The sequence below is a fragment of the Lonchura striata genome, chromosome 23 (assembly GCF_050655825.1).
Source record: "Lonchura striata isolate lonStrDom1 chromosome 23, ASM5065582v1, whole genome shotgun sequence".
Taxonomy (NCBI): Eukaryota; Metazoa; Chordata; class Aves; order Passeriformes; family Estrildidae; genus Lonchura; species Lonchura striata.
In genome coordinates, this window is record NC_140725.1 from 5536104 (window position 1) to 5564037 (window position 27934).

The following is a 27934-nucleotide window of genomic DNA, read 5'->3' on the forward strand; positions in this document are numbered from 1 at the left end:
AATGAAATTGGTATTTCTGTACTTTTAATGTAGGTTTTGTAAATGTGATGCCTGTCATTTCTATCTGTGAAGTATATTGACTTCATAAAATATGTAAATATATATTTGAATTATTCCTGTTAGTGTTCTCAGACAATGTAATCCAAACAATAGTTTTGGAGATAACCTCTTTCACTATCCTTCTTTGTTTCCTTTAATCAAAGCTAAGATTTCTCCTGAGTGAGAAATCATTCAAACATAAACATGGGCTAAGGAGTATATACATTACCTCCACCTCTCTGGGGGTGGAAAGTCAGTGAATTACTGTGTGAGTAGTGTGTGTGCACACAGTTCATTGACTGTAGATGATGAAAAATACAGATTTATATTACCCAGAGAGGATTAAGAATGTGGTAGAACCAACGTGTGTTTGGTGACATTCATCTTCTTTAGGTTCCAAATCTCAGCAAATAAGAGAGAAATGAAACAATTCCAAACCCACGACTGCAAGCTGTCCATTATTCCTGGCCCTTTGTTCCCCCCATGGCATGGGATGTATTGCTCAAAATCTGAGGAAACAGGCTAGAAACCATCCTGCAGATTCTGAGCTGATGGAATTCTGTCCAGCAAATAACACCAGGATGTTCAGCAGGGAAAATGAAGCTGTTTCCTGTGCAGTGGAGTTCCTGACAAAACATCTCTGTGCATCCAGCAGTTGCTTCTCCAGTTGAGCATCAAGCTGATCAAAGGCCAGGGTGGGAATACGTGCAGGATTCGGAGCAGTGATGTTCCCATCCATGATCCATGTGGTTCTCTGGCTCTCAGAAAGCTCTCAGGAGATGCTCGCTGTGCCTGTGGACATTTTGAATCAGTTGGGTTTGACTCCAGTTTTGGTGAATAAACAAATGAAGCGGCTTCAGCAAACCCATTTATTGATTTATTTGTTTAAAGACATGTATTTTACAGTGATGCCATGGAGACAACACCACAACAGGGTCATTTAGTGCATGGAAAGAGAGCATTCACATGTGTGTGAGTTGAGGTGACATCACCCAGCTAAGGACATCTCAGCTTGGACTGGGGAGCTCAGTGTGCAGTTCATGTTGGGAAAAAGGCAAAATGTCCCTAAATTCATAACTGAACCAGCTCTCTGGGAGTGGGAATAAGCACAATTCTTGAGCTGACTCAAAAAAAAAGAAAATAAATTTATTTTTAATATTTTTTCTCCTAATTGTTCTAAAACAATTTAATTTCAAAATCACCCCTACTGAAAATTCGGATATTCTTAATATGCATCTTAAACTTCCTGTTGCCTTTGTCCCTTTTTCTTCCCATTTTGCTCTGAAAAAAGGAAGAAAGTAGGGGAAAGGCTACAACAGAAAGAAGTTGGTCAGATTTTCTAATAATCCCTAGAGTTCTCTAAAATAGGTTCTGTTGATTTATTACATGCAGTTTAGTTTTGAAATAGTTGTGCTAATAGTGCCAGGAGTTACTGCAGGGAATCAAGTCATTACCAAAGCCTCGTGTAGAAAACTTTCCTAATGCATTCTCTTTTCCTTAATCCTCGCTGAGAGCTCGGTGGGGATGTGGCACCGGGAGGGAGGCACAGGAGCGAGGCAGCTGAGCTTCACCAACGGGTGACTGGTACAGCTGGAAGGGAAAATGGTTCTGCTTACCAGCAACGCCGTAATAATAAACAAAATCCTTCTCTCACAGGCTAGAAAATAGAGCGAGGTTGGATCGTTCAGCTGGGAAGCTTTCAGGAATCATATGAACATGATCCGTAAACAACTTCAAGGATGACTTTTAAGAACCTCTTTCTCCCCCTGCTTGGTATGCTGGTCGTTTATCATTGTGCTGAAATGGAATCCCCTTTCAAAGATGTAACAGCTTGTTTACTTAAACGCAAAGTGGACGATAGGCTGAAAGGTTTTGCTGCCAGCAGAGCAGTCACGGAGAGCTTGGTGCAGCTCTGGAGCCCAAACAGTTGTGCAGCCTCCACATCCTGCCCCGAGCCCAGCCAGCCCTGGGGCAGCTGGGTGAAGGGAGCTGGGGTGTCCCATGCCAGAGCTGAGTCCTTGGAGAGAATCAGGGCTGTGGATGTGGGCAGGTGACCCTGGGAGGGACAGGGAGCTCTCTCCTGCACACCTCTTGGCTCGCTCTGCCCTCCAAAACCACAGAGCAGAGGGTGGTGTGGAAGCAAATACAGCGAAGATTGGATTCAGCAGGGTTAGTCTGGGGTGAGGTTTCCCCTGCCCTTTGCCCTGCAGGGGAGTTGGAGCTCCAGCAGCACGTCCCTGATCCACCCTGTGAACCACAGGACCATCCCTCGGGACCAGAGGGCTTCTGCTGAGCTCTCGAGACATGGAATGTGTCTCTACGTATTTATACAGAGAAATCACATTTTTAAACCCCAGGGCAGTGGGTGGGAGCCACGCTGGGACACTGCCCTGAGCAGAGCAGGCAGCAAACCCACTCAGGGCTCGCCAGGTCTGTCTTGCACAGTCCTTGTCCCACTTCCTCTGTTCAGGTGTCAGCTCTCGCAGAGCAGGAGAATCCAGGGAATTCCAGCCGGTGGGATGCAGACTGCTAGTTTCTACCCAATCCAAAAATTTGTTTCTCTTCTGCAGGACCTGAGCTGTGCCTTCCGCCTCCCACCACGTGCCAGGGTGGTGGCAGGCACCAGCTGTCCCCAGCCCGGGATTGTCCCACAGCTGGGGCTGTCCGAGCGGAGTCACAACGTTCCAGCAGCCTGTGGTTTGCTGTAACCTCCCATTTTCTCAATCTGCTGTGTGTGAAGTGGATCCTCCAGTCGGGAATTCCTCGGGGCTCAGCGGGTGCAGCTGGGGTCCCTCTCTCAGGATGGCTGATTTGTGGCTGCAGTGCAGCTGGCAGCATTTCCTGGGATTTTCTTCAAGCTTTGGTGAGTTTCCCTTCCACAAGTGAGTCTCTGTCCTGTGGGACACCAGCCTCCATAGGGGCCAAGGTATGAACCACACGCTCAGGAAGCTGGTTGTCATTTTGATTTTGGGTTTTGGTATTTTTTTTTTAATTTGAAATAATTCTTTGAAGCAGATTCAGGGCAGATACCACTGACCTCTTACCACAAACATGTATTCGCAATGATAAAGTCATACAGCTTAAAACACAAAATAAGGGGAGAGGGAAGAGAAAGAGGCCACTGCTGTGTGTGTCTGGGTCCCAGGTCAGGGAGAGTGGCCATTTGGGTTCAGTCTCATGCCCTGGCTGAGTGGGGCCGTGCTGGGGCTATGTGCTTGGGCTCCATTTGAGGCCTTGGATCATGAAATCAATCCCATGTCTGGGTCCTTCACTGGCTTATGCTCCACCTCTCTCCTCCCTGCAGTGTCCCCACAGAGCCCTGGGCTGTGGGCTTTGCCTCTGTGTGCGCTCCCACTCCTCAGCAGCGTTCTTGCACAGTCCTGGGTGTGTGTGTGTGGCCTCTGTCAGTCCGTGGGTCAGTCTGGAGTATATGTCTGTCTCTGGACACGTGTACATGGTGTAGCAGTGCTCTGTTCAATAAAGCTTTCATATACATAGCAGCAATGGAGTCTTGCCATCGGTGACGCACCGGCCGGCTACTGGGCAGGGCTAGCGGGCGTCGCGGGCACCGTGGCCCCTCTCTGTTTGTTCTTTCTCTTCTTGGTGCCAGACTTAGTGTCTTTGGTGTCTTTCCGATTTCTATTCCCATTATCTTGCTTTCCTTGCTCTTCCTTTTTCTTCCTTTTCCCTGCAGTAAGGCAAAGGGGCAGCGTGAGGTGGAGCGAGGCATGGGGGAACGGATCAGCCCTGTCCTCATCACCCTGCCCCCCTGGTTAATTCCTGTGCATTTAGTCACTGCTCAGAACCCTTTCCCAGCTGCAATCCTTGAACACTCTAAAAAGATCACCAAACCACCATTCTATCCTGAAGACACTCTAATTCCTGGGAAAAACAGACCTATTCTGGCCCAGAGCTCCCATCATGGCAGCACACAGGCATGCATCCCTGGCTGCTCTCTGGCCAGGGAAGAAACTAAAATGGGGTTTTTTTCTGGCATGGGTTGGACTCAACAATCTCGAAGGTCTCTTCCAGCCTTGCCTCCTGTGAATTCTGTGAAACAGCTGAAACCTGTGGCACACATGGCAAGTTGTGCCAAGGATCACCCCCCTGGGTGGACTTCATGATCTTGAAGGTCTCTTCCAACCTTGCCATTCTGTGAATTCTGTGAAATAGCTGAAATACCTGTGGCACACATGGCAAGCTGTGCCAAAGATCACCCCCCTGGGAGCTCTGCCCCTTCCACTTGCAGCTCTTCCAGGTGCCCTCACATCCATATCCCCGGCACTTCAGAGGGGTCAGGAGCTGCACAGCACATTTGTGACATTGGACAATTGGCTGACTACCTGTGCCTGAGCTCTGCAGGGTGTGGGAGGGATGGTGGGGAGGGATCTGCTCACCTTCGGGGCACTGGTTCTTCTGCACCGTGCAGCGCCGCACCTCCGTAGTTGCAGGACACAGAGACACGTCCCCAGAGGGAGCCTGCAGAATCCTCCGTGTTCGGTCTTCATTGCCCTTCTTGAAGCCACAGAGCTTCCTCTTCTTGGAGCAGGGCCCCCAGGGCCCCCACTCACTCATTTCACATTGTGCTGCCAGGTAACGAGAGAGCCCAGCTGTAACTCCTGGCGTGCCAGCCCAGCCCACCCCAGAGCCCAGCACTGCATCTCTCCCCCACCTCAGGCTGCAGGGGAGTTTGTGTTTCCCCAGCAGGTTCCTCAGTCCCTGAGCACCCCTCCCTTGCCACACCACGCCAGCTCTGGGTCCCAGCTCACAAACACTGTGCTGCTCCCCATCCAGGCTGGTTCCCAGAGGGCTCTGCCCCACGATGGGCTTGGCACAGGCACCAAGAGGGGTTCAGTTCATCATCTAAACCCCCCTGCAGCAGAACCCACGAGCAGAACGCCGAGTGCAGGGCTGCTTACCAGGGCTGCTGCACTCCATGGTGCCGTTGGCAGCAGCGTAGCCTTCGGGGCACGTGACGTAACATCTCCCTTTGTGCAAATACAAACCTTCCTTACATTTTGTGCAAAAGTTTCGACTGAAACAGGACTCACAGTTCTCAATTTTGCATTCTGGAGGGGAAAAAAAAACCACCAAAACCAAAAATATCACCAAAGCCATCATGTAGTCCAGCATGAACAGAAGATTCAAGAGGCTCCACGCTGCCAACCCAGAGGTCTCTGAGCATCCTGCCAGGCCTGGCTGTGCCCCTCAGAAGTGAGTTTTCTTTGCACCATTTCCTGTGCAGGACAGCCCTGTGCCGCAGCTCTCAGAGCCAGCCAGCAGCAGCCACTGCCAGGACAGAATCAGGCAGGGTGGGAAGGTTTTGGGCTGGTGTTCAGCTGAGCATCAGTCAGCCAAAGGGGACGGTGCAAAGGACACAGTCCCAGCTCCAGCTGCAGCCCCAGGACAGGCTGCATGGAAAGGGAGCTAGATGGAAAGCTGGCTGTGAGGGTGCTGTGCAAGGATCTGCCAGGGGAGTGACCACACGTTCCCTGGTGCTCTGGCTACAAGATGCAAGTCAGAGATTTCACTCAGAGCCGACTGAGTCTGGTGAGCCGTAGAGCAGGAACAGAGGCACTCAGTGCCTGGAAGGATTTCCCTCTTCCCAAAGTCTGGCAAGCCATATAACAAAAGTGCCCAGAGGTCCTGCAAGATCCCACACCCACAGCATGCCCGTGCAGTGCTGAGCAGGGCTCTCCTCAGGCTCAGCCCTGCCTCACCCACAGCCACAGCAGCTCCTGCACCCCAGCAGAGGCTCTGCCCTGCAGAGCACTGCCTCCTGCCCACAGCCACAGCACCTCCTGCACCCTCCTGCCCTGCAGAGCACTGCCTCCTGCCCACAGCCACAGCACCTCCTGCACCCTCCTGCCCACTCCCCTCCCCTCCCAGCCCCACACTCACTGATGCACTTGTTCATGTCTGTATTGCGAAGGCCGAAGTATCCCAGTGGACAAGAGGGCAGGCAAATCCCAATTTGTCGGATGTCGTTACGCTCCAGAAGGATGAAGAGTTTGGGGGAGCACCTCAGGCACCCGTTGAACTCAGAGCACAGGTCACAACCTCTGGCACAGCCCTGGCTCAGCTCGGTGCTGACTGGAAGAGCAGGAGAGAGGCAGTGGTTAGTGCCAGGCTCTGCGGGCACCAGCTGTGACCCCAAACCCTGGCAGCAAGGGCAGCTCCTGGGGCACAGCAAGGCTCCTGCAGCACTGGCACGCTCACAGCACTGCTCTGGCCTCGTCCCCAGGGGCCACAGCTGTGCCAAGCACGGCCACGAGAGTCACAACAGCTGGAGCAGGACCCCAAAAGAGCCACCAGCTGTGCCCAGCACTGCCCAGCCCAGCCCGTGTGGGGCAGAACTGCCCATGGGCATGAGCCCAGGGCTCCAGCACCTCCTGCTGCCTCCCCTGCGGTGCCTCCGTGCCGAGGAGCAGCAGGGACCAGGCCATGGCCCTGGAGCAAAACTGCTCCATTAATTCTGTCCATGCTGCATCCCAGGCTGGGTCTCGCTCTGACCCTGCCTATGTTAAATTCTCTCTGGCAGTCGGGAGGTGTCACTGCCCCCAAAATAGAGATGTGTTCTCAGCTCCTACTTTCAGTCCAAGAAAAATACTCAATCCCTTGTCTTGAGAGTTCTCTGCTTTTAATTACCATAGAAAATGCTGCTTGTTTTGAAACCAATCGCATTCTTTGCAGACTAGAATGCAGGTTATTTTTATTAGCTTATTATGCAAGCCATGTCCTTGTTTATAGAAAATCTGTGTATTTAAAAGATGTATTCTTTAAAATACCATGTTTACTACACTTCAAAAGCAAGCACAGTGTTCAAGTGTCAGGACCGGAGGTGAGAGAGCTGCCCAGTCCCCACACCATGACCCAAGAGCCTGGCAGCCCCCACTGCCTGCCCCAGCCCCATTGCCAGGCCTGTGGGGGCTGCTTCAGCCTTAGGAAGAGACACCAAAGCCATGGGACCCTCAGCCCCCAGCTGCCAGGAGGGTTGCCTGGTCTGGATTGGGACCCCCTGGCACTGTGGGTCCTGGTCCCTCTACACAGAGACCCCCAGGGATCCAGCCCCATCCCTCCCACAGCGCTGGGCTCTGGTGCCAAGCTCTGCATCCATGGCAGGGGTATAAACTGGGCTCTCGCTGGAAATTGCCCTTTATAGCATTAGCCATGACGTCAGGTTTTCCTTGTTCTCCCAGGGCTCAGCAGTCCCAGTTTTAATATAAAATCAATTTTATATAATTTAATTTAAAACAGTTTTAATGTAAAACAGTTCCAGCATGAGCTTACATAAAGGAGGGCAAATGCCTCTGGCTGCTCTTGTGCCAATTCTGCCTGGCTGCGCTGCACGAGCCCCACCAGGGACCCTCTGGGCTGGAGGCATAACTGACCCCCGTGACCTCAGGGGACACCCCAGCTCGGGGCTGTGGCAGGTCGGGGGACATGGGGAGTGGGACTGGGGGATTTTGGGGCACCGCACGCCCTGCCCAGCTCCCTGAGCTGTAAACACGTTGACACCAGCATGACCTTCATGGCGTGATGGGAGGAAGTAGAGAAGAAAAGCATTTCATACATACTTCGTCTTTGCCTCTTGCCCTTCACCACTTTGCTGCTGCCTGTTAGATCCATGGAGCTTAGAAAAACCACCGCCACAAGCAGTCCAAGCTGCATAGTAACTCTCCAGCGCTGCAGCCCCTCCGTCCTGGGGTGCCTGGGGGAGCGTGCTCCACAGCTGGGGTCTCTGCTGCCACTAAATCCTCTGGGGTGGGGTCAGAGCTGAGAGTCTGTGCACGGAGCCAGGGCTGGGACCATATCCACGAGCTACAGCAGCAGCAGGCAGCTTAGGTAGCAGGTAACATGGCTCTACCTTCATCCCTGTCAGGAGTGCAGGAGCTCGGCCCCAGTCCCATCGGGGGCTCGGCGGTGGGCGTTAGCTGCTCGCAGCTCCCAGGGATGCTGGCAGGACCTGCAGAAGAAGAGGAGAGCAGGTTAACTGGACAGACAGACAGCATCACTCCCACAATGGCTGGGGGCAAGCACGGGCGTTGTTGGATTGTAAATGCACGTGAACCCAGTGGGAAGAAATGATGATGTCTGACTCCAGTTCAGGAGACCAAATTATTTCTTTATTATAACTATGTTATAATACATCAATATCCTATTGAAATGAGATACTAAAATTGCAAACCTACTTTTTCTAACTACCATACCTAACTCACAGCTCCTGGCCCTCTCGTGAGAATCCAGCCCCAGGTGGGTTGGATTTGCCATCAAGCTCACACAATCCTCACCAGAATCCAACCAAGCAATCACCCCCAGGTAAACAATTGTTTAAACACATTCCACATGAGAAAAACAAGGATCAGAAATAGAAATTGTTTTCTCTTTCTTTCCTCTGTGCTCCTTTATAAAAAATCCTGAGAGAGAGAAGAATGTGCCTGCCACATTGTGGGGTGCACTGGGGGTGCTGGCACCCGGAATGGTGTGGGGAGAAGTGTGCTCCAGCCTCATCCATAAGTCCCTGGTGCTAATAATCAGCACCCTCCAGAATGCTCAGCACATCTTCACCATCTGCCAGTGCTGCAAACAGTAGTTAGAGCTGGAACTTGTTTAAAATAGAGCCAGACCCCTGGGCTGCCCTCCCCAAGCAGCAGATGGCTGCTGCGGGTGCCAGGCACACAAGATGTTTCCCATCAATGGGCACCTCTGGGGCTGGTAGTCAAGGCCAGCAGAGAGCGAGCCTGCAGTCCCCAGCCGGGGCTGGGGCTGTCTGGGGACGGGGTGGGATCCTCTGCCAGCTGCCCAAAATGCCGCGTTTCTGCTCTGAGGGAATTTCCAAACCTCCCATCTCCCATTCCCCGAAGCACAGGGCAGGGTCAGCTCTGCCTGCGCTGGGCTGAGTGCAGGAGCTGCTCTGTCCCAGGCTCACCGGGAGAGAGAGCCTGGCATGGGGCACAGAGCCTGGCATGGGGCAGAGAGAGCCTGGCATAGGGCACAGAGCCCAGCATGGGGCAGAGAGAGCCTGGGGAGGGGCAGAGAACCTGGCATGGGGTAGAGAGAGCCTGGCATGGGGCAGAGAGAGCCTGGTGAGGGGCAGAGAGACCAGCATGGAGCAGAGACAGCCTGGTGTGGGGCAGCAAGTGTGGTGAGGGGCAGAGAGCCTGGCACAGGGCAGAAACAGCCTGGTGTGGGGCAGAGAGAGCCTGGTGAGGAGCAGTGAGCCTGGCATGGAGCAGAGAATCTAACATGGGGCAGAGAGCCTGGTGTGGGGCAGAGACAGCCTGGTGAGGGGCAGCAAGCCTGGCATGGGGCAGCAAGCCCACCATGGGGCAGAGAGCCCAGCATGGGGCAGCAAGCCTGGCATGGGGCAGAGAGCCTGGCAAGGGGCAGAGAGAGCCTGGCATGGAGCAGAGAACCCAACATGGGGCATAGAGCCCGGCTGCGAGTGCCACGCTGCCCTCACCAAACCACAGAACAGAGTGGCCCACTGTGCATGGCAGGACAGAGCGATGAGATGGCAACAGCAGCAGGACAGGCTGGGCAGCAAACCAATGGCTCTGCAGGAACCTCGGCAGAGAGAAGGGGAGCCCAGCTGCCAGCCAGCAGCCAGGACTCCACATGTGCCATCCTTGCCTGAGAGTGCCCAAACCCTCGCTCCAGCTGGCTCCTGACAGGGCATTTTCCCTGCAGTTTTCACACTGTGCCCGGTGTGAAGGAAGGGCAAGTTCCACGCTGCACCAAGAGATCCGGCAGTGCCGAACCGGGCCCTGCTCCTCTCTGCAGCTGGCAGAGCGAAGCCCTGCCAACGGCAGACATTGTGCTGGAATAGAGGCGACAACATTTGCTCTGTGAAGTCAAATGGAACAGAAAATTGTTTTAATCCCTTTATAATAACTGCGCAATCACCGATGCCCCAAACAACTGGTGGCGACAGCGCTGGAAGCGAGCCCGGCCTCAGCCTGGGATGGAGCCGGTGCCCAGGGGACCGGTCCCCTCCCTGGCCCACCCTGGGCGGGGACCTGCTGAACCCCTGCCCAACAGCCCACCTAAGGGGACCACGGCCCCGCAGCACAGCACCTGGAGGACGGGGCTGTCCCAGCAGCAGGCGAGGGCCGCTGTGACCCGGGCACTTGTGGCAGCCCGTGGCACAAGCACCGGCTCACCTGATGGCCACCGGGCGCTGCGGGGACATCGCCACTGTCCCCCCGCCCTGGTGGCTCTGAACTTTTCACCGTGTCCCCGCTGCGGCTGCCGGGGCAGGAGCCCAGCGCTCCGCATGTGCTTGTCGTTACAGCCCACGGCTCGTCCGCAGGATTTTCAAATAAATAATTAGTCACTTGTGTAAACACCAACTTGTTCCGCACTTCCAAGCCTGTTTGCTGCAAGCTGCTTTATAAACACTGTCAAGTGCTTAAGCCGGGCTGTTGGGAGTATTTTTACGGAGCTGTGCGCAGGGGGATCCCCGCAGCCCCTCCGCCCTTGTGCGGGGAGCTGGGGGGCAGCGGGGCAGGTCCCTGCGGACAGGGGATGCGGGACAGTCCGGCCGTGCCCACAGCAGCCTGGGCATGCGGGCAGCGGGCATGCGGGCAGCGCAGCGCTGCCCAAACCCTCCCGAGCGAGCGCCGAGCGCCGCCCGCTCCGGCCGCCCCCGCTGTTTAATTACGCTTTTTAATTACGGCGGCTTTGCGGTGCTCGCAGGAAGCACACGCCGTGTTTACACAACACTCAGGTCTGGGCACAGTCCCCCGGCGTGGGGGCAGCAGCAGGGAGGGATGCCCGCAGGGAGCAAAGGCAGCCCCGGGGTGCCAAGGGCAGCGCCGCGGACCCATCTCCGGGCTGGGCAGGGCAGTGCCATGGGAAACCTGGAGACCGCAGCACAAACCAAGCGAGCACACACTTCCCCCTCCTTGTTTCCTCGCTTTCTAGCCCAAACGCAGCCTGGGTTTGGCCACAGCTGCTGCCTCAGCGCAGAAAGGCCACCGGTGTAGGTGCTGCAGAGTCAGTGTTTTGGCAGGTCACACACGATCCCCAAATCCCCCCACGAGCACCTGGGGGTCTGTGGTGAGCCGTCTGGCTGGGCTGACAGCTCTTCCCACCCTCACTGCAGGACACGAGTTATAATTCTTTCTGTTACCGCAGCCATCGGTCAAGCTCAGGTTGCTACAAACAATTTCCAGTCTAAACATTCGCAGGATTTATGCCATTATCCAATCTACAGGAAGAATTTGGGGTAACCTGAATTGTTCTGAATTCATTTATGGAGGGACCTGGCCCCTGAATCTGAGATGGCACTAAGCCTTGTTTGCAATTCAATCAGGATAAATTGGTCCTTGGGAGCTCCAATACAAACCAGAAAATGTAAACCATCCAGATAATTTGCCATTAGTCCTCCTACATACAAGGTGAGAAAGACCAACATTATATCCCCAGGATATTTGAGACCTAATCCACAATAACTAAATTGCTGATATATTGCCTCTTGCTGAACGTACCAGGGATCCCAAATGTAAACAGGCTCTCCAAAGGTTTACTGAGCCTTGGAGAGAAGGACCAGATGCTGGAGGCTGGACAGACCTGGTTACAACAGCAGTAGGAGTGAACCCCTGGGAACTGCCAGGCTGCTGCCAACAGCCCAGCTGTGAGGTGGGCAATTTGGGTTTCCAGGTCCTGGAGCTGGATAGAGAATTTGAATTTCCTCTGTGTGAGCATGCACAAAGTGGCTTCCTGCAGAAGGAGTTTTGCAGGGTTTGTCTGGTGCCAGGTCTCCCAGCCCCTCAGCAGGGGACAGCAAGCAGGACACACATCACCCCGAGGTTTCCCAGTGCCCAGGGCACACACACACATCACCCCGAGGTTTCCCAGTGCCCAGGACACACACACACATCACCCCGAGGTTTCCCAGTGCCCAGGGCACACACACACATCACCCCGAGGTTTCCCAGTGCCCAGGGCACACACACACATCACCCCGAGGTTTCCCAGTGCCCAGGGCACACACACACATCACCCCGAGGTTTCCCAGTGCCCAGGACACACACACACATCACCCCGAGGTTTCCCAGTGCCCAGGGCACACACACACATCACCCCGAGGTTTCCCAGTGCCCAGGGCACACACACACATCACCCCGAGGTTTCCCAGTGCCCAGGGCACACACACACATCACCCCGAGGTTTCCCAGTGCCCAGGACACACCTCCCTGAGGTTTCCCAGTGCCCAGGGCACACCTCCCTGAGATTTCCCAGTGCCCAGGGCACATCACCCTGAGGTTTCCCAGCCCCAGGGCAGCATCCAGCTCTGGAAGGTTGTGGGTGGCAGCAGCAGCTCCATGCTGCTGGTTCATTCCCCAGCCTTTGTGGGGCTCTCAAAGGCCCCTCAAAGCACCTGGTTACCCCTTGTCCCTGTTGCACAGGCACACAGGGATGTGCCCATGCTGCTGGTGCTCCCTGAGCCCGCTGCCTGCTCTGCCTGTGCCCTTTTCCCTGTGCTGGTGACCCCATGGCAGAGCTCCCTGCCTGCTCCACCAGCCCTGGGCCCTCATTCTCTTTGGGAAAGTCCCTCTCTGCTGCTGTGTTCCTGAGGGCTGCTTGCCTGTCCTGGGCTCCAGGAGCAGCTGCAAAACCCTCGGCAGTGGAAGGTCCCACCAGGCTTGGCTCGGCCATCACAGCTGCCACAGGGTGTCTCACGTGCCTCTGGCAAACATCTCTGCACATGCACAGGCAGAGCCACTTCGTTCTGCTTAATCCTTGAAGCAATAAAAGACGGCTGCATTAAGTCAAATTTCCGAACCAGAAGGTCTTCATTTGATATTAGATCCCAGCGCCAAGTTCTGCAAAATCCCCAACCCATAAACGTCGCTGAAAAAATAAAATAATAAAAGCCCAAATCTGGCAGCAGAGCTATCCACAGCATTGTTGAGGTCTGAGTTCTTCCTCTAGAAGAACTTCCACTGCGTTCCCCGTGCTGGTGGGGAGCACAGAGAGGAGAGGCTGCTGCTCCTGGCCCTGGCACGGGGAGCTGCCCTGGGCTCAGCAGCTCCTCAGCCCCAGCTCAGTGCCCCCACAGCAGCTGCTGCAAGAAACGCTGTGCTGCACAGTGCCACAGGGCTCCCTCCCAGCTGTAAAACATCAGGAAATGTTTTACAGGGGGATTCCCTCATGCCAGCAGAGGCAGCACGATGCTCTGGAGAAGGAGGAGGAGGCAGAGCCCTGAGGCAGGCACAGAACCAGAGCAGCATCTGGAGCTGCACCGGGATCATCCTGGCAGGCACAGCTCTGTGCCTGGGCATTGACTGTGGGAGCAGCAAACCTGTGGCTGTTGGGTACAACTCAGGTGGCTTTCAGCCTCCTACAGATCAGTAACTCACCAGAACAGCACAAGCAAATTTCAGACCAGGAAACAGAGCAGCCCAGTTTGGGGTAGCGCAGAGCAGGGCACTGAAAATCTGGTTCTTCCCCAAAAGGGCTCCCCAAAGGCCCCTTGCTGAGCAGGGACATGCTCAGGAGGTGGGGATGGACACACACCGTGCCAGGTATAGCCCTGGGGTGGGAGCAGGGGGGTCTGACACACACCCACAAGCACAGTCAGGGGTGCTGAGCCTACAACAAGTGCACACATTCAGCTCAATACCCAACTCCCCTCTTATTTCTCTGGAAATGCATACAAACAAGGACTCACAGCTCCTTCCACCACAGACCCCACCTGCCAGCTTTGCAAACACAAATTTCCAGGCTCACAGGGGCCCAATGAGCTATGAGCTGCTGTGCTGAGCTGCCAAAGCCTGAAGTCCAGGGCAGAGCCCTGAGCAACACCTGGGGCTTTCTGATGGCCATGTGCACAGGAACCATCTGCCAAGAGGAGCTTCCTGAAGGGATTCCAGTGCTCTGGCTCTCCCAGACATCACTGCCTGGGAAACCTGAGCCCTGCAGAGCCAGGAGTAGCACCAGCTCCAGCAGAAGAGGAAAACAAACTGGGGAAAAATAACCCACAGCCTCAGCTCTGAGCATGTGGCAGGACGGAGCAGGAGGGGTGAGAAGGCAGCCAGGGTGTCCTCCAGACCAGCTGCTGCTGCCAGCCTGGACTGAGCCCATCCCAAACTGCCTTTTTGTGGGATGACAGCCCCCTGCAGCACTAGGACAAGGGGAGCAGGTTCTGAGCTCTGCAGGCCTGGCAGTGCTCAGGGTGGTTTGCAATGAAGGTTTGCATCCTGCAGCCAGCCCACGCTGCCCCACTGCCCCTGAAAGCTGCAGCCCCAGAGGATCTTCCTGGAGGAGCTTGGTGGCAGGGATGACAGGAAACCTGTCGATATTTCCAGGCAAATTAGGCAGGACTTCCATCCTTGGCAGGATGGCAGGTCACCCTCACACCCACGGGGAAAGGTCTCTGCTGCAGTGCCACCTCTCTCAGCTCCATGGTCACCTCTGTCCCCCTCCAGGGCTGTCCCCACAGGCCAGGAGGGTTGATCTGGCCCTTGGCTCTGTTGCTCACCACAGCCCCAGCCTCATATTCCAGGGAGAGCTGTGCCAGCTCACATCTGGCTCGGCTGATGGAAACCTGGGGTTTTGCTCAGCTCAGCTGCTGCCTGCACACGGTGGCACAGCCAGCTGGCTTTGTCTGTGCCCAGGGCATCACTGCCCTGCACCTCCAGAGCGTTTATCTGTGCCCAGGGCATCTCTGCCCTGCATTTATAGATCTTTGTCTGTGCCCAGGGCATCGCTGCCCTGCACCTGCAGAGCTTTGTCTGTGCCCAGGGCATCACTGCCCTGCACCTCCAGAGCTTTCTTCTGTGCCCAGGGCATCGCTGTCCCGCATTTCCAGTGCTTTATCTGTGCTCAGGACATCGCTGCCCTGCATTTACAGAGTTTTTATCTGTGCCCAGGGCATCACTGCCCTGCATTTACAGAGTTTTTATCTGTGCCCAGGGCATCGCTGCCCTGCACCTCCAGGGCTTTTATTTATGCCCAGGGCATCACTGCCCTGCATTTATAGAGCTTTTTTCTGTGCCCAGGGCATCGCTGCCCCGCATTTCCAGTGCTTTGTCTGTGCCCAGGGCATCTCTGTCCTGCATTTCCAGTGCTTTATCTGTGCCCAGGGCATCGCTGCCCTGCATTTACAGAGTTTTTGTCTGTGCCCAGGGCATCACTGCCCTGCACCTCCAGTGCTTTTTCTGTTCCCAGGGCATCGCTGTCCCGCATTTCCAGTGCTTTATCTGTGCCCAGGGCATCGCTGCCCTGCACCTCCAGTGCTTTTATCTGTGCTCAGTTTTCTGTGCCCAGGGCATCGCTGCCCTGCACCTCCAGTGCTTTTATCTGTGCTCAGTTTTCTGTGCCCAGGGCATCACTGCCCTGCCTTTACACAGCTTTTGTCTGTGCCCAGGGCATCGCTGCCCGCATTCCCGAGGGGTGCCTGCGCCCCGCCGCTCCCCGCCGCGTCCCTCCGGGTGGTGCTGCTGCTCTCGCAGCGGCGCGCAGGGGCCGGGCAGCTGGTCCGCCTGAAAGGAGCTTTTTTTGCCGGGTGCTTTCCAGGCGTGCTGCAGCGCTGGCATTGCCAGGCCCGCGGGGCTGCTGCCATCCTCCCGGGCAGCCTGCACGGCCCTGGCCCCAATGGGGTGAGTGATGGAGTCGGGGTTCACCCGCTCCGGGACACCAGCAGAGCTCAGACAGAGTCGCTCCGAGCGGAGGAGCCTCCAGGCAGAGGTTTCACTGCAAGTGAGACCTCAGCACAGACCTGGCCACCCCCAGCAGCACCGCAAGCACTCCCCAAATTCACAGACCTCCAGGGATTTGTTTGTGCGGGTCCCTGCTGACCCCTGTGCAGCAGAGTGGAGGCTCCACGCGTGCCTTGGCATTTTCTCCTGCCAGTATTAGCTTATTTTAATGCCCTTCACTGTAAGATGCCAATTTAAACCCAAATCAGATCACCTGAGAGCCCCTCTCCGGTACCCAGGGCCGCTCAAGGGAACACACATGCCAGTAGCCCAGGGGTGACCAAGCCCCAGTCACCTCCAGCCACGTCCACCAGCACCGGGCTGAAGCCACCTCGAGGCACAGAGCTGTGTCCCAGCCTGGCCATGGGAGCCCTCGCTGACCCCTCCGTGGGTCCAGCTGCCTGCCCATCAGCACCAGCTGCTCACACTGCCGTAATCTCCATCAATTACTGCCATCATCTCCACAAATTACTGCCATAATCCCCGTGAACCATTTCCCCACGGATCCCCCATCCACATCCCTACTTACCCCCCCATGGGTGCGTGGCAGGAGCTTTGCCTTAGGTGCAGCAGGGCTGAGACAGCAGCAGATTCCCTGCCCCTGCTCCCCGTGCCCCCGTGCCTGGCACCAGAGGAGGGCAGAGGGCAGCTCCTGGCTGATCCCGGACCAGCTGATCAATATCCCCACCAGCTCCCTCTGCCCCCTTCCCCAGCCCGGGATGGCAACGCGGTGCCAGGGGATGCAGAGAGCAGCCCCGCTCCCCTGCGAGCCCCAGGACCTCGGGGGAGGGGAGGGAGGAAGGGGATCCCAGGGACCGCGCCGTGGTTCTCGCATTGTCTGAGCTCATTCTCCACGTCGCACAAGGCAGACCCGCAGTCAGATGCTGCCACGGCTCGCGTTCTTCCTCAGCAGCCCGCCTTGCAAAAGCTCCATCCACACAAACATGCATGCTGAAGCCCTTACCTTCGACTTGTCACTCCCTCATCACTGCGGGAAAGACTCTACTGGGTTTTCTCAGATTTAAAATACTATAAGAACAACTACAAAATTCCTCAGATGCTCCAGAGAAAAGTTACACACACGTTTCTGTCAAAAAAAAAAAAAATGAAAAATATATTCATGGCGAGTTCATGGAGAAGTCTGGTGCGTTTGGATTTTTTGGTCACTGTTTTTTTTTTTTTTAAAGCAGGTTTCTAACGGGGTCCCAGGCTTTGCACAGAGAAACGAACCCTTCTGCGATGTGCAGGATCTCAGCTCGTAAAGATCGCTGGGGCTAGCTCCTACTCCATCAGCCCATGCTGCTCCCTGCGCATGCAAAGCAGAAAGTATGTGATCATATCAGAGCAATTTGCACATTCATAAATCCTGGTCTCAATCCGTAGGCTCCGTCCCCATCCACCGGGTAGGGGCTTTTTATTATTATTATTACCAGAGTATCCAGCTTTGTAAAGGCATCCAGTGCAAACTCCTGCATGAGGGAATTCCACCCCACTAGTACCACCTCCTAAGACAATATCCAGCCAAAATATTGTGACTGTTGCAAAACCCGGACTGGAGCTCCACAAAGGACCTTCCAGCCTCGCATCCAGAGCCAACAGGGTCTCAGTAAATTACTGCAGAGTGACACACCATCGAGCTGGCTTTGTAGTCTTTTTTTTATTTATGACAGTTCATTCTGAGTTATTACTAACATTTTAGTGGTAAGTGGCATATGAAGTCATCAGCTGTCACAACTGCATCTGTTAATAAACATGTCAGATATTAAAAGCAGCTCATTATCCTCTAGAGGGGGAAGGCATGAAGGCAAAGAGCTCAGAGCCTGGTTGTTTTTTCCACTGCTGGCTGTGCAGCAGGAGGAAACACTCCTGCTCAGGAGAGCAGCATGGCTGTGGGGGCACGGCCTGGCATCCTGCCCTCCAGCACACCTGAGCAGCCCGGGAGCTCTCCCCTGGGCTGTCAGCTCCCTGTCCCTCCTCCCCCTGCACTCCAGGCTGGACACGTGGCAGAGCAGGGGAACGGGGGACATCAGTGCCCAAACACCTTCCCTGAGCCCCACCATGCCTGGTGGGGCGAGCAGATCCTGCACCAGGGCTCAGGCACTGCCAGGTGTTCCCAGGAGCCTGCTGGACCCTGGCCATGCTCCTCCACAAGCCAAACAGAGGAGTTGGTGGCCACCAGCAGCCACGAGTGACCCTCGTCCCTGGTTCTTGCAGGGCTGATGTGATGCTCAGAGCCCTGGTGCCCTGCAGAGTTGTCCCTGGGGCATGTGACAAGCTGCCAGGCAGCCCCTTGGCATGACCCTGGCAGGCTCCTGGGAGACTCCCCAGGCTGGCAGGGCTCTGAGCTGGAAGCCAGAGGCTCAGACAATGTGACGAGGCTGTGGTGGCTCCTGAATCCCTCCTGGGTCCCCTGCTGGGGCCAGGGCAGTTCCCCTTCAACTCTGCTGGCCACGAGCCCCCACTGAAGGGAGGTCCCTGAGTGCCCCTGGCAGCTGCTGGCATCAGCCCTGGATGCTCACTGGGACTCAGGATGGACCCCACAGCCCTGAGGAAGAGCAGGGCGAGGGTATGGACACCTGTCCTGGGGTGACGTTATGGGGTTTGTATCTCAAATCGTGTGTTCTGTTTATGTTTGATATTCTGTTCTGTGCTTTCAGACCTGACTCTGAAAGTGAAGGTTTGTTGTGCCTTGTTATCAGCTGGCTCACCTCCCCCATGGTCTGTTGTCTAGAAAAGGCTGGTGCTTGCTTGCTTGCTTGCTTTGCTTGTTTCTGCTTTTGCCTTTGCTTCCTAGTTAGTTTAGCTAAGCAGTCCAATTCTTTCCCTGGACTCTTTCCTTTCCCTTTCCTGAATATTATTCCATCCTGCTCCAGACTGGGACCTGGGAAACACCGAGGAACACCCAGAGCCTGCGCTCTGTGATCTGCAGCAGCCACCCCAGTGTCCAGAGCAATCCCCAGCACCCACTCCCAGGAGAGACTTTCTTGATTTGTTCATCTCTTCAGAGTGGTAAAAGGGTTTTGTTGTCATCTGGTGTTGTTAATTTTTTTGGTGCTGGGGAGTGCTTTGCTTGTTAAATAAACAGGTTCTTTTCCACCTCTCTCCAAGAAATTTTTTTCTTGAACCAGTTGGGTGGGGAGGGGCCGTGGGGGTTTGTTTTCTGGGGGCTCCTTCCAGAGGGTTTTCCCCAAATTTGCCCTAAACTAGGACAACACAGAACATGGCACCAAGCAGCCCCCAGACACAGAGATCCAGAGAGCCTCATGAATTCCTCACACAGCACTTGTGTGGGGGCAGCTGTGAACACAGAGGTGCAAAATAACCCAAACACAGGCAAGAGGGAAAACTCACCCTTCCTGCAGCTTTTCCTTTGTGCTGGGTGTGTTAGTGCTCATGCCCAAGGAAGTTTTATTCATCCTGAACTTTCCTGGTTAAATGTCCCTCGTTGTCTATTTGTAAGTGATGTCACTGAGATCTCTGCTATCTCACGGGAGTGTGTTGGATGTGTGCTGCTTGTTGGCAGATGCTGAGCAGTCACTGCTGCAAGTCTCCGTATCTAAGACATTTTTCTATTTATATTTAGAGCTTTCTTTTACTTTCTATTCTAGGAAATTCTCAAGTGCCATCAAACGATGTCAGGGACAGCGCTACTCCATTGATTGTATGACTAAAAAATCTGGTGAACCCAAGATGTGTATTTCATGCACATTGAACAGCCAAACCTCCTTTCTGATACCGGCATGGTGCAGCCTCTGCTGACAGCTGTAGATCAAGTTTCCAACTGAGCAATAAACCCCAAAGTCAGAGCTCTGTACTGGCAATGCTGCCAGGCCCAGATGCAGCAGCAGGGCCACCAGCACAGCAGTAACCAGCCAACAGAGCAGCAGGTCAGGCTGAAGGCAAAGGGATGTGCTCACATGGGGCCAGAGGTGTCACTGCAGAGGATGGAAAATCACACTAAAACCTGCCTTAACACCCTGCACAACCAACCCAGCACAAGCCCTGCACTGCTTCCCCTCTGACAGAAACTCATTTACAGGCTTGGTTTTCTTTAGCTAATAGCTCTTGAGGCTGATCCTATATTAATCCTCAACAGGTTGTTTCTCTCCTGTACAAAAGGACATGAAATTTGCTGTTTCAGCAGGATAAGATGCTAAGCTGCCCGATGGAAAGCAGAGAGTTCCATGGCACCCACAGTGGGTTCCCCGGGCTCCTCTGGCTGGGACATGGGCACAGTGGCTCTGCACAAAGCTGAGGGGACAGCCCCACTCTGCTTCTGCACAGAAAGTGCCAGTTCCCCCATCCCCTGGCCCACTCTTAAAGTACGTGCTTTTCCTCTACATCAAACCTGCAATATTTTGGTACAGTTTCATCCCTTCACAGTTCTGCTTTGCAAAACCCTCTGCCTCTCCTGGAGGTGTCTCCATGGAAGGCTGACCCTGCCCAGGTACTGCAGGGACACCCAGGAGCCATGTCCCTCTCCTGGTGCAGCTGAGGACAGGGGGCTGTGGATGTGCCCAGGTGTGCACCAGGCAGATCCACACTGAGCATCACAGTTTCTCTCAGACCCACATTGACCCTACCAGCGCCTACAAATTCCCAGCTGGCACAAAAGGTGCATTACTCATCCCTGGTGCCTCATCAGCCTTTGATAATAAGCAAAAAGCAGGAAAGACACCGACAGAGAAAGCGAGTATGTCCTGAAGTGTGTTACAGACTGGACATGAGGTGTTTTCTGGCTGCTGCTCTCAGGGTCTCTGCTGCAGGGTGACTGATAGCTCAGCAATTGCCTGTAACAACACCTGAGCATCAGCATCCCGAGTGCCAGCAGCAGTCCTGCCGTGCTGCTCTGGCTGCGAGGCAGCCCCGGCACTCCCACCCAGCCTGGCTCGGGCACGGGGATCACGCTGCCCTGGAGGTGTGCGAGCCAGGGGATGTGGAGCTGAACTCCTGCTGGCATCACCGGCCATGCCCCTGCTCCCCGGGCTCCCACCCAGCCCGCGCTGCCGGCCTGGCCCCTGCTGGGAGCCTCTCCAGCTGGGACTGTCCCCAGCTCCTCAGCCCAGCCTGCTGAGAGCCTCAGCTGCAGAGCCGTGCCAGCTCCGTGGTGTGAAACCTCTGTAGGTGGCAGGACAGCAGGGCCCTGAGCCCCGGGGCTGGGCTGGGCTGGGCTGGGCTGGGCTGGGGGAGATGCCCATCCCTGCCCAGGTGTGGGGCTGGCAGCAGTGGTGCCCATCCCTGCCCAGATGTGGGGCTGGCAGCAGCAGTGGTGCCCGTCCCTGCCCAGATGTGGGGCTGGCAGCAGTGGTGCCCGTCCCTGCCCAGATGTGGGGCTGGCAGCAGTGGTGCCCACCCCTGCCCAGATGTGGGGCTGGCAGCAGTGGTGCCCACCCCTGCCCAGATGTGGGGCTGGCAGCAGTGGTGCCCATCCCTGCCCAGATGTGGGGCTGGCAGCAGTGGTGCCTGCCTGCACCCCTGCCCCGTGGCTGCTCGGGAGGGCTCCAGCAGCACCGAGCTGCTCTGGGCTTGCCATGCCCAGGGCAGGGGCAGCCCTGTGCCCCCCAGCAGCTCTGCCTTGCTGTTCAGAGCCCTCTCCAGGGCCTGCCATGTCTCCTGGCCTGGATGCTTCCCCTGTCCCCAAGGAGCAGCGTTCTGTGCATGTTGGGAAATGCTCTTTTCCCATTTGCTCCGAAGGCCCTTTCCCCTGTTGTTTGAGGAATGCTGTTTGAATTAGCTGCACGGATTGCAAACAGACCCCGTTGTTTTCCTTTCCCAATGCAGGGAGGCTTCTGTTCTCTCTGGCCTGCTGGATTAACCAGGGGCCTTGCACACTGACCTCTCTGCAGCTCAGGGAAGCTAATTTAATCCCAATATTGTTACAGATCACAGCAGGACGGATGTCACAGATTCCTTGAGGCAAACCAGCATGGAGTGCTGGCAGGGACAGCAGCACGCTGTGTTTGTACAGGCAGGAGCTGCTGCAATTTTTCTGTTAAATTCCCTCTGCAAAACTCATGCAGCTGGAGAGGACAGCAGCAGTGGGAACAGGGGGATCCCCTGAGCACAGAGGTGTGAGGAGATGCTGTGCCTGCATCCTCAGTGCCCCTGGCGTGCCAGGGGGTGGAGGGTGGCTCTGAATCCCAGCAGAAGAGAGGGAGATGCAGACTCCCATTTCCTCGCTATTTCTTTCTCATTATTATTCTTTTCCCCTTGGTTCCTTCTCCCCAAAGTGGTCTGTGATGTGATGCTGAGCCTGGAAAAGGCTCTGCACCCTCACAGCAGGGCAATCCGTATCCACCTCACTTGTATTTTCAGGGGGAAGATCTTCCTCCTCATCTGGCCACAGCTCTGCCTCCCCTGGCCCCACGGCCCCACCTGAAACCATCCCTGTCCCTGGCACAGCCAAGGAGGGTGCCCAGCCCCCCGAGAAGGGCAGAGGGTGCAGGAGCCACCAGGGTTTGGGGGGAAGCCTTGCCTCTCCCAGTATTGCTCAGGGGGCTTTGATGTTTGGGAAAAATAAATCACTTTGGGATACTATTAAAGAGAAGTTTGAATGATGACACATCGCAGGGCTGGGTCTTCCAGCATTTCTTGTAAACTCCATCCAGAGCTGGAAGTGGAAGAGGCCACTGGCACAGCCAGGAGGACATGAAACCAAGAGCTGCTGCAGCAGGAGTGGCTTTGTGAGCAGCTTGTCCCTCTCCAGGCATCTGCTCCCTCCCTCCTGCCTCTGCTGCTGCTGCAGATGTCCCTGAGGACCACGGGGCAGTGTGAGGAGCACGGGTGGAGCACCCAAGGGAGCCACAGCCCTGTGAGCCAGTCCTGGGAGACTGGGAGAGGGATGGGAGCTGGGCATGCAGCCCCTGCTCAAGCCCATCCTTCTCTCAGCCATGATCAGCTCTTGGGAACATTCCTGCTGGATGACATTTCCCAAGGCATAGAGAAAAAAAAAATAAAAAAGCAAAACACTTTTTTCCCAATATAAATTCTTGCAACATTAAAAACCCCACACAATAGTTGTAAGCCCTGGAACGGCTGGGGGTAAAAAAGTTACAGTTCAACATGGAAATAGCACTGCCATCTCCAACTGGCGAGTCCCAGATGTGGGACAGCATGTGTGACAAAAGCCCACAGGCAGGACATGCAGGAAACCTGGAATTGTGGTGGGCTCCCAGCACCGGGCAGGGACAGGCTGGGGTCCCGTGGGCCACCTGCCACAGCCAGAGCAGAGCCCTGAGACACAGAGAGCAGGCTGCAGCAGAAGGGACCTGCAGTGGATTTGGGACCATGGAGTGATTTTGGGATGCTGGGGTAGTGTGGGAATCCAAGTCTTCCTTCTAGCTGCTCTGGCAGGTCTGGGACCCTGGCAGGGGTCAGGAACCCCCCTGGACAGAGCCCCCAGAGACACTGGCTGTGATCTCTGTCCATGGAAAAGAGTTTTCAATCTTACAGGATGAATTACCAGCTCTGAGTGTTTGATATCAGTAATAATTAAGTGTGGCACAGGTGCAAAATCAAATTTTAGGATTTTAGATGAGGGGTCCAAAGGGGACAAGATGGAGGAAATTGGGTGTGCCTTGTCCTTTTTCTCCTTCTTCATGCCCTCCATGTCTCACTGTGGTGTTGGCATTTTTCTGTTGGTTCAGGCTGGGGACACACTGTCCAACGTAGGTGACAGATGTTGGCACGTTCTTGTAAATCCAGCCCAGGGAGTTTCTGGTATTTAATGTTTGTAACATCCCACTGAGGGCAGAGCCCCACACGCTGCCCTGCAGGACAGAGCTGGGCAGGGCAGCAGAACATGTGAGAGATCAACAGAATAAACAACCTGGAAACCAGCACAGACCAATTATGGCTTCTGCTTTGGCAGGGGGCTGAAAGACAGAGACTTTCTACAATCTCAGAATCTGATGATTCTAACAGGTAGTTTGGGAATGCCCCAGGCATGAGCTGAGGTTCCTGCTTCCCCACAGAATAGATGCTGGTGCATCCACAAGCAGCAATGGGTGAAGTGCCTGTCCGTGTGTCCTCACCAGCAGTGGCCGTATGTCCCCCGGGCAGGGACCCCTCCAGGCTGGCCCAGGGACATCACTGCACTGAAAGCAGCTGAGCAGATCAGCAGCAAACACGTGGAGGGGAACCTTGTGCAGCTCCTGACTGCAAAATCATTCGTGGTGCGCTCGCTCTGCTGTATCCCGAGCCACTTGCAGAACATATTAATTACATGTAATTAATTACAGCTTGGGACTCTGCCATGCCCATGCCAAGGGTACATGTCTGCCGTGCCCAGCCACCTTCTGCCATGCAGCAGTCCTGCAGAACTTCCCAGCAGAGCCCAGGGCTTTGCTGGTGTGGATGGGGAATGCCTGCATATTGTGTCTTCAACGATGTCATTAATTGGATGCAGCGCTGAGCAAGGAGCTAATTGTGCCCGGGGGTTTTGGTCATTGTCCAGCCATGGAGAAGGGAGAGGCCCAGCCTGGCACTGCGGGGTGAGCTGGGTGGAGAAGGCGGGCAGGGAGCAAGGCTCAGGCTCCAGAGCTGGGGCAAGGGGAGGCCGGGATGGGGAGGATGAGGAGGGAAAGGCTCCCTCAATGGGAAATGGCAGCACAACCATGGCAGCTCTGCCCTTTCTCTTTCTGCTTTTTGCCCCTTCTGGTTTTTAGATGAATTAATTATGTGGGACCTCGAGGTGAGGCTGGCCCAGCCTGCACCCCACAGCAGTGTTGGACAACACCCTTTCCTTATCTCGAAGTTTGCACACAGATGTGAACTGTGGGGCCTTCTGTCTGACCCTAAGAACTTCCTGCAAATCCCTTTCCCCCACAGCAGCACCCTGAATCACCTCGGGTCACCCCACATCACCCCGTGCCACCAAGCCTTGTTAGTGCCCATCATCCCCGTGCCCCTGCACCACCCCAAAAACCCCACACCCCACACCACGGGCACACACCACACACTTCAGACACATGCCTGCATTTGCACGGGCTTTAAATATCTGCAGGACACCAGCATGAGGGAGAGACAGGCCTTTTTCAGGAGGAACACCAGTCCCAGCACAGGGCAGGCAGGCAAGAACACGGCCAGAGCATCTCTAGGACAGGGCAGAAGAAGGTGGGGCAGTCTCACGTTGCCTCTGCCCTGGGAGCTTTGGGGTTTCATTTCCAATTATGTTTTTCATATGGTAACATTCAGAATTTTGATGGGAGATGAGGCTACTTTTGCCTAAGAGAGAACATACTTTCACTGCTGCGCCTGGCCCAGGAATGAATCCTGTACTATTAAAATGTAATTTAATTTATCGCCGTGGGTTTTGTGATGACTGGGATTTGTTCTAAGGAGACCTTTAAAGGAGAATTTTTGCATTATTGAATGTATGTGCTAGGAAGTTGGGTTCTGGCATCCTCTGATAACCAAGTTTCTTTTCTATCCTCCACTATATCAATCATGATAAAAGCCCCTGCCAAAGCCCTAACTCAAGCCATGCTTCTGGCATATTGTGAAACAAATCAGCAGGGGAAAAAATCAAAACCCACAAGATGCTCTCATCCAGTATTTTTTAATGTAAGTTTCAAGGATATTGATGCTTTACCTCATCAGGTAAATATTTGTAGCACAGTTGCTTTCCCAGGGTTAAACCAGGAGCAAGTGGCTGCTGAAACTGCAACTCCTTTGCTCTGACAGACCCCAGGTAGCTTAAAAATTAGTTTCCTGAGATCTGAGGCCTTGCACACGCCAAGCAAGGGCACTGGTGCCTTCCCAGCGAGGGCTGTAGGGTGATCCCATTTTCCCGGGATGGACACCCAGCTCCCAGTTTCCCAGGGCCCCCAAACACAGAAGACCCCACTGGGCCGTGGGCGTGGAGCAACAGTCAGGGGACCCCCGGCCTTTTTCCTCTTTGTGAGGTTTTCCTTCACGCCAAGAGGAAAATGGCTTTTTCAGAGCCTTAATTTTACCGCTTCCCCGACGCATCAGCGCAGCGACAGCAAGCCGTGCTGCGGGGAGAGCTCCTTCCCTGGGAGCATCCCGGGGACACAGGGAGCCCAGGTGAGCTCAGCACCGGGCTGGCACCGCTCAGGACCCGCGTGGCACGCGTGGCTCGCTGGCACGGCCGCCGGGGCCGAGGAGCCTGTGTGGTCCCGCTGCCGGCTCGAAAGCCGCTGCTCTGCTTTGCGTATAAGTCAAAACCTACGAGCTACTGGCTGCAGACACTCGCTGCTACAGAGGGCTGGAGTGGGAGAAGGGAGAGAGCTGCCAGATCCAGCTGCTCTCCGCTCCAGGAGCTGATGGAGGATTAGCCCAGCAGCGTGTCTTTACAAATTGTCAGTTCCCAGAGTACACAAAGCAAAGCTCTGAGGATTGAGTGTCTCGGCACAGAGGCAAAGGCAAAGACTTTGGGAACCTGATAGCGCTCTCCACCCAGGCCCCACAGAGCCCTGCCCACCCCACAGCAGCTCAGCCTTGGCAAGCGCAGCTCTGGGGCTGCTGGCTCCTGCCTGCAGCCCCGCCGAGCCGCTCCCTCTCTAGACTGGAGCCCCCCAAACTACAGAGGGTTTGTAAAGTCACCCCAGGTCCCTCCTGGAGCACAGAAACCAGTTCCCTGCTCTGCAGTGCCCACTGCCACTCTCCTGCAAAAGGCTGGGGCCTCCCCTCCAGCTGCCCTGCCACGCACGGTGGCAGAGCTGGAAGCTCTCGCTACTTGTTTCACGGGAACTTCCGACATTTCCAAAATAGTTTTCATTCTGGCTTGGAATGAAGACAAATATTTCAGAAATTTCCTGGATAACATAAAGTTTAAAATACCCTCCAAGCTAAAATAGAGCTGTTGGGACTATCTCAGCTCTTGCATTATGTCATATCATGCCAGTTCACAGTACAGTATGCAGAGTCACAGATGACTTCTCACGAGGAGATGTAAACAAAAATACAAATAATGTCAGTGAGGGAGGAGAAATGAACCGCTGAAATGACAAATTCTCTAAAACTACATTTTGCCCCCCTTGTGCAAATTAATTCTCCATGGGAAATCGCTTGGATTTTTTAAAAGAGCAGTCTGGCCAAAGCAGCTCCGCTGGAGCAGGAGGAACGTGACGCCGGCACTCCCCTCCAGCCCGTCCAGCTGCAGTCCAGCAGCGCAGCCGGGCTGTCCCGGGATGTCCCGGCATCCCTGCCCCGGGATGTCCCGGCATCCCTGTCCCGGGATGTCCCGGCATCCCTGCCCCGGGATGTCCCGGCATCCCTGCCCCGGGATGTCCCGGCATCCCTGTCCCGGGATGTCCCGGCATCCCTGCCCCGGGATGTCCCGGCATCCCTACTGCGGGATGTCCTGGCATCCTTGCCCCGGGATGTTCTGGCGTCCCTGTCCCGGGATGTCCCGGCATCCCTGCCCCGGGATGTCCCGGCATCCCTACTGCGGGATGTCCCGGCATCCCTGCCCCGGGATGTCCCGGCATCCCTACTGCGGGATGTCCCGGCATCCCTGTCCCGGGATGTCCCGGCATCCCTGCCCCGGGTTGTCCCGGCATCCTTGCCCCGGGATGTTCTGGCGTCCCTGCCCCGGGATGTCCCGGCATCCCTGCCCCGGGTTGTCCCGGCATCCCTACCCCGGGTTGTCCCGGCATCCCTACGCCGGGATGTCCCTGTATCCCTGTCCCGGCATGTCCCGGCATCCCTGCCCCGGGATGTCCCTGTATCTCTGCCCCGGGGTGTTCCGGCATCCCTGCCCCGGCATGTTCTGGCATCCTTGCCCCAGGATGTCCCGGCATCCCTGCCCCGGGATGTCCCTGTATCTCTGCCCCGGGGTGTTCCGGCATCCCTGTCCCGGGATGTCCCGGCATCCTTGCCCCGGGATGTCCCGGCGTCCCTACCCCGTCTCCCCGGCCGCTCTTGACCCCTTATCTCGTTCCTCCCAAACAAGGGCAGGGCAGCTCCTTGCCCCGGGCGCACGGGGCCCGGCGCTGCGAGCGCAGATAACGCCGGCGTTGCGCATCGGGGCGCGCATCGCGGCGGCTCCGTGGGAGCTCCGTGGGACTTTTCCGTGGGTCCCGGTGGTGCCGTGGCACGGCGCTTACCTGTCTCAGCTCTGCTCGGCCGGGGCTGGCTGGCTCCTGCCCTCCCTGCGCCCCGCACATCGCCCGCCCAGGCTCAGCGCCGCGGCGGCTGCCCCGCGCCGGGGCTCGGCGGCGGGC

General features: G+C 55.7%; 1 protein-coding gene across 5 annotated transcripts; it reads right to left on the reverse strand.

Annotated features, from left to right (window-relative positions):
• Nucleotides 1-903: 903 nt before the first annotated feature.
• Nucleotides 904-27934, reverse strand: RSPO1 (R-spondin 1). Of its 5 annotated transcripts, XM_085560001.1 has the most exons (8): nt 17177-17480; nt 16977-17052; nt 16711-16833; nt 7617-8005; nt 5941-6132; nt 4959-5108; nt 4437-4625; nt 904-3727 (listed from the first exon to the last, which is right to left on the reverse strand). In XM_085560001.1, the coding sequence occupies exons 4-8, from the start codon at nt 7708-7710 to the stop codon at nt 3576-3578; spliced, it is 777 nt and encodes a 258-aa protein (XP_085416127.1). In that variant the 5' UTR covers nt 7711-8005; nt 16711-16833; nt 16977-17052; nt 17177-17480; the 3' UTR covers nt 904-3575. The 5 variants fall into 5 exon arrangements, with proteins under 5 accessions (XP_085416127.1, XP_085416128.1, XP_085416131.1 ...); XM_085560002.1 differs by lacking the exons at nt 16977-17052; nt 17177-17480 and adding an exon at nt 27818-27836; XM_085560005.1 differs by lacking the exon at nt 16977-17052 and having other exon boundaries at nt 17177-17522.

Excerpts from the sequence above, each read along its gene's own strand:
- RSPO1 (XM_085560003.1), bottom strand. The coding sequence starts at position 7,710 with ATGCAGCTTGGACTGCTTGTGGCGGTGGTTTTTCTAAGCTCCATGGAT. Across the intron at positions 5,109-5,940 it reads AGACATGAACAAGTGCATCA|AATGCAAAATTGAGAACTGT; the intron begins GTGAGTGTGGGG and ends TTTCCCCTCCAG. Across the intron at positions 4,626-4,958 it reads CATGGAGTGCAGCAGCCCTG|CACAATGTGAAATGAGTGAG; the intron begins GTAAGCAGCCCT and ends GTTACCTGGCAG.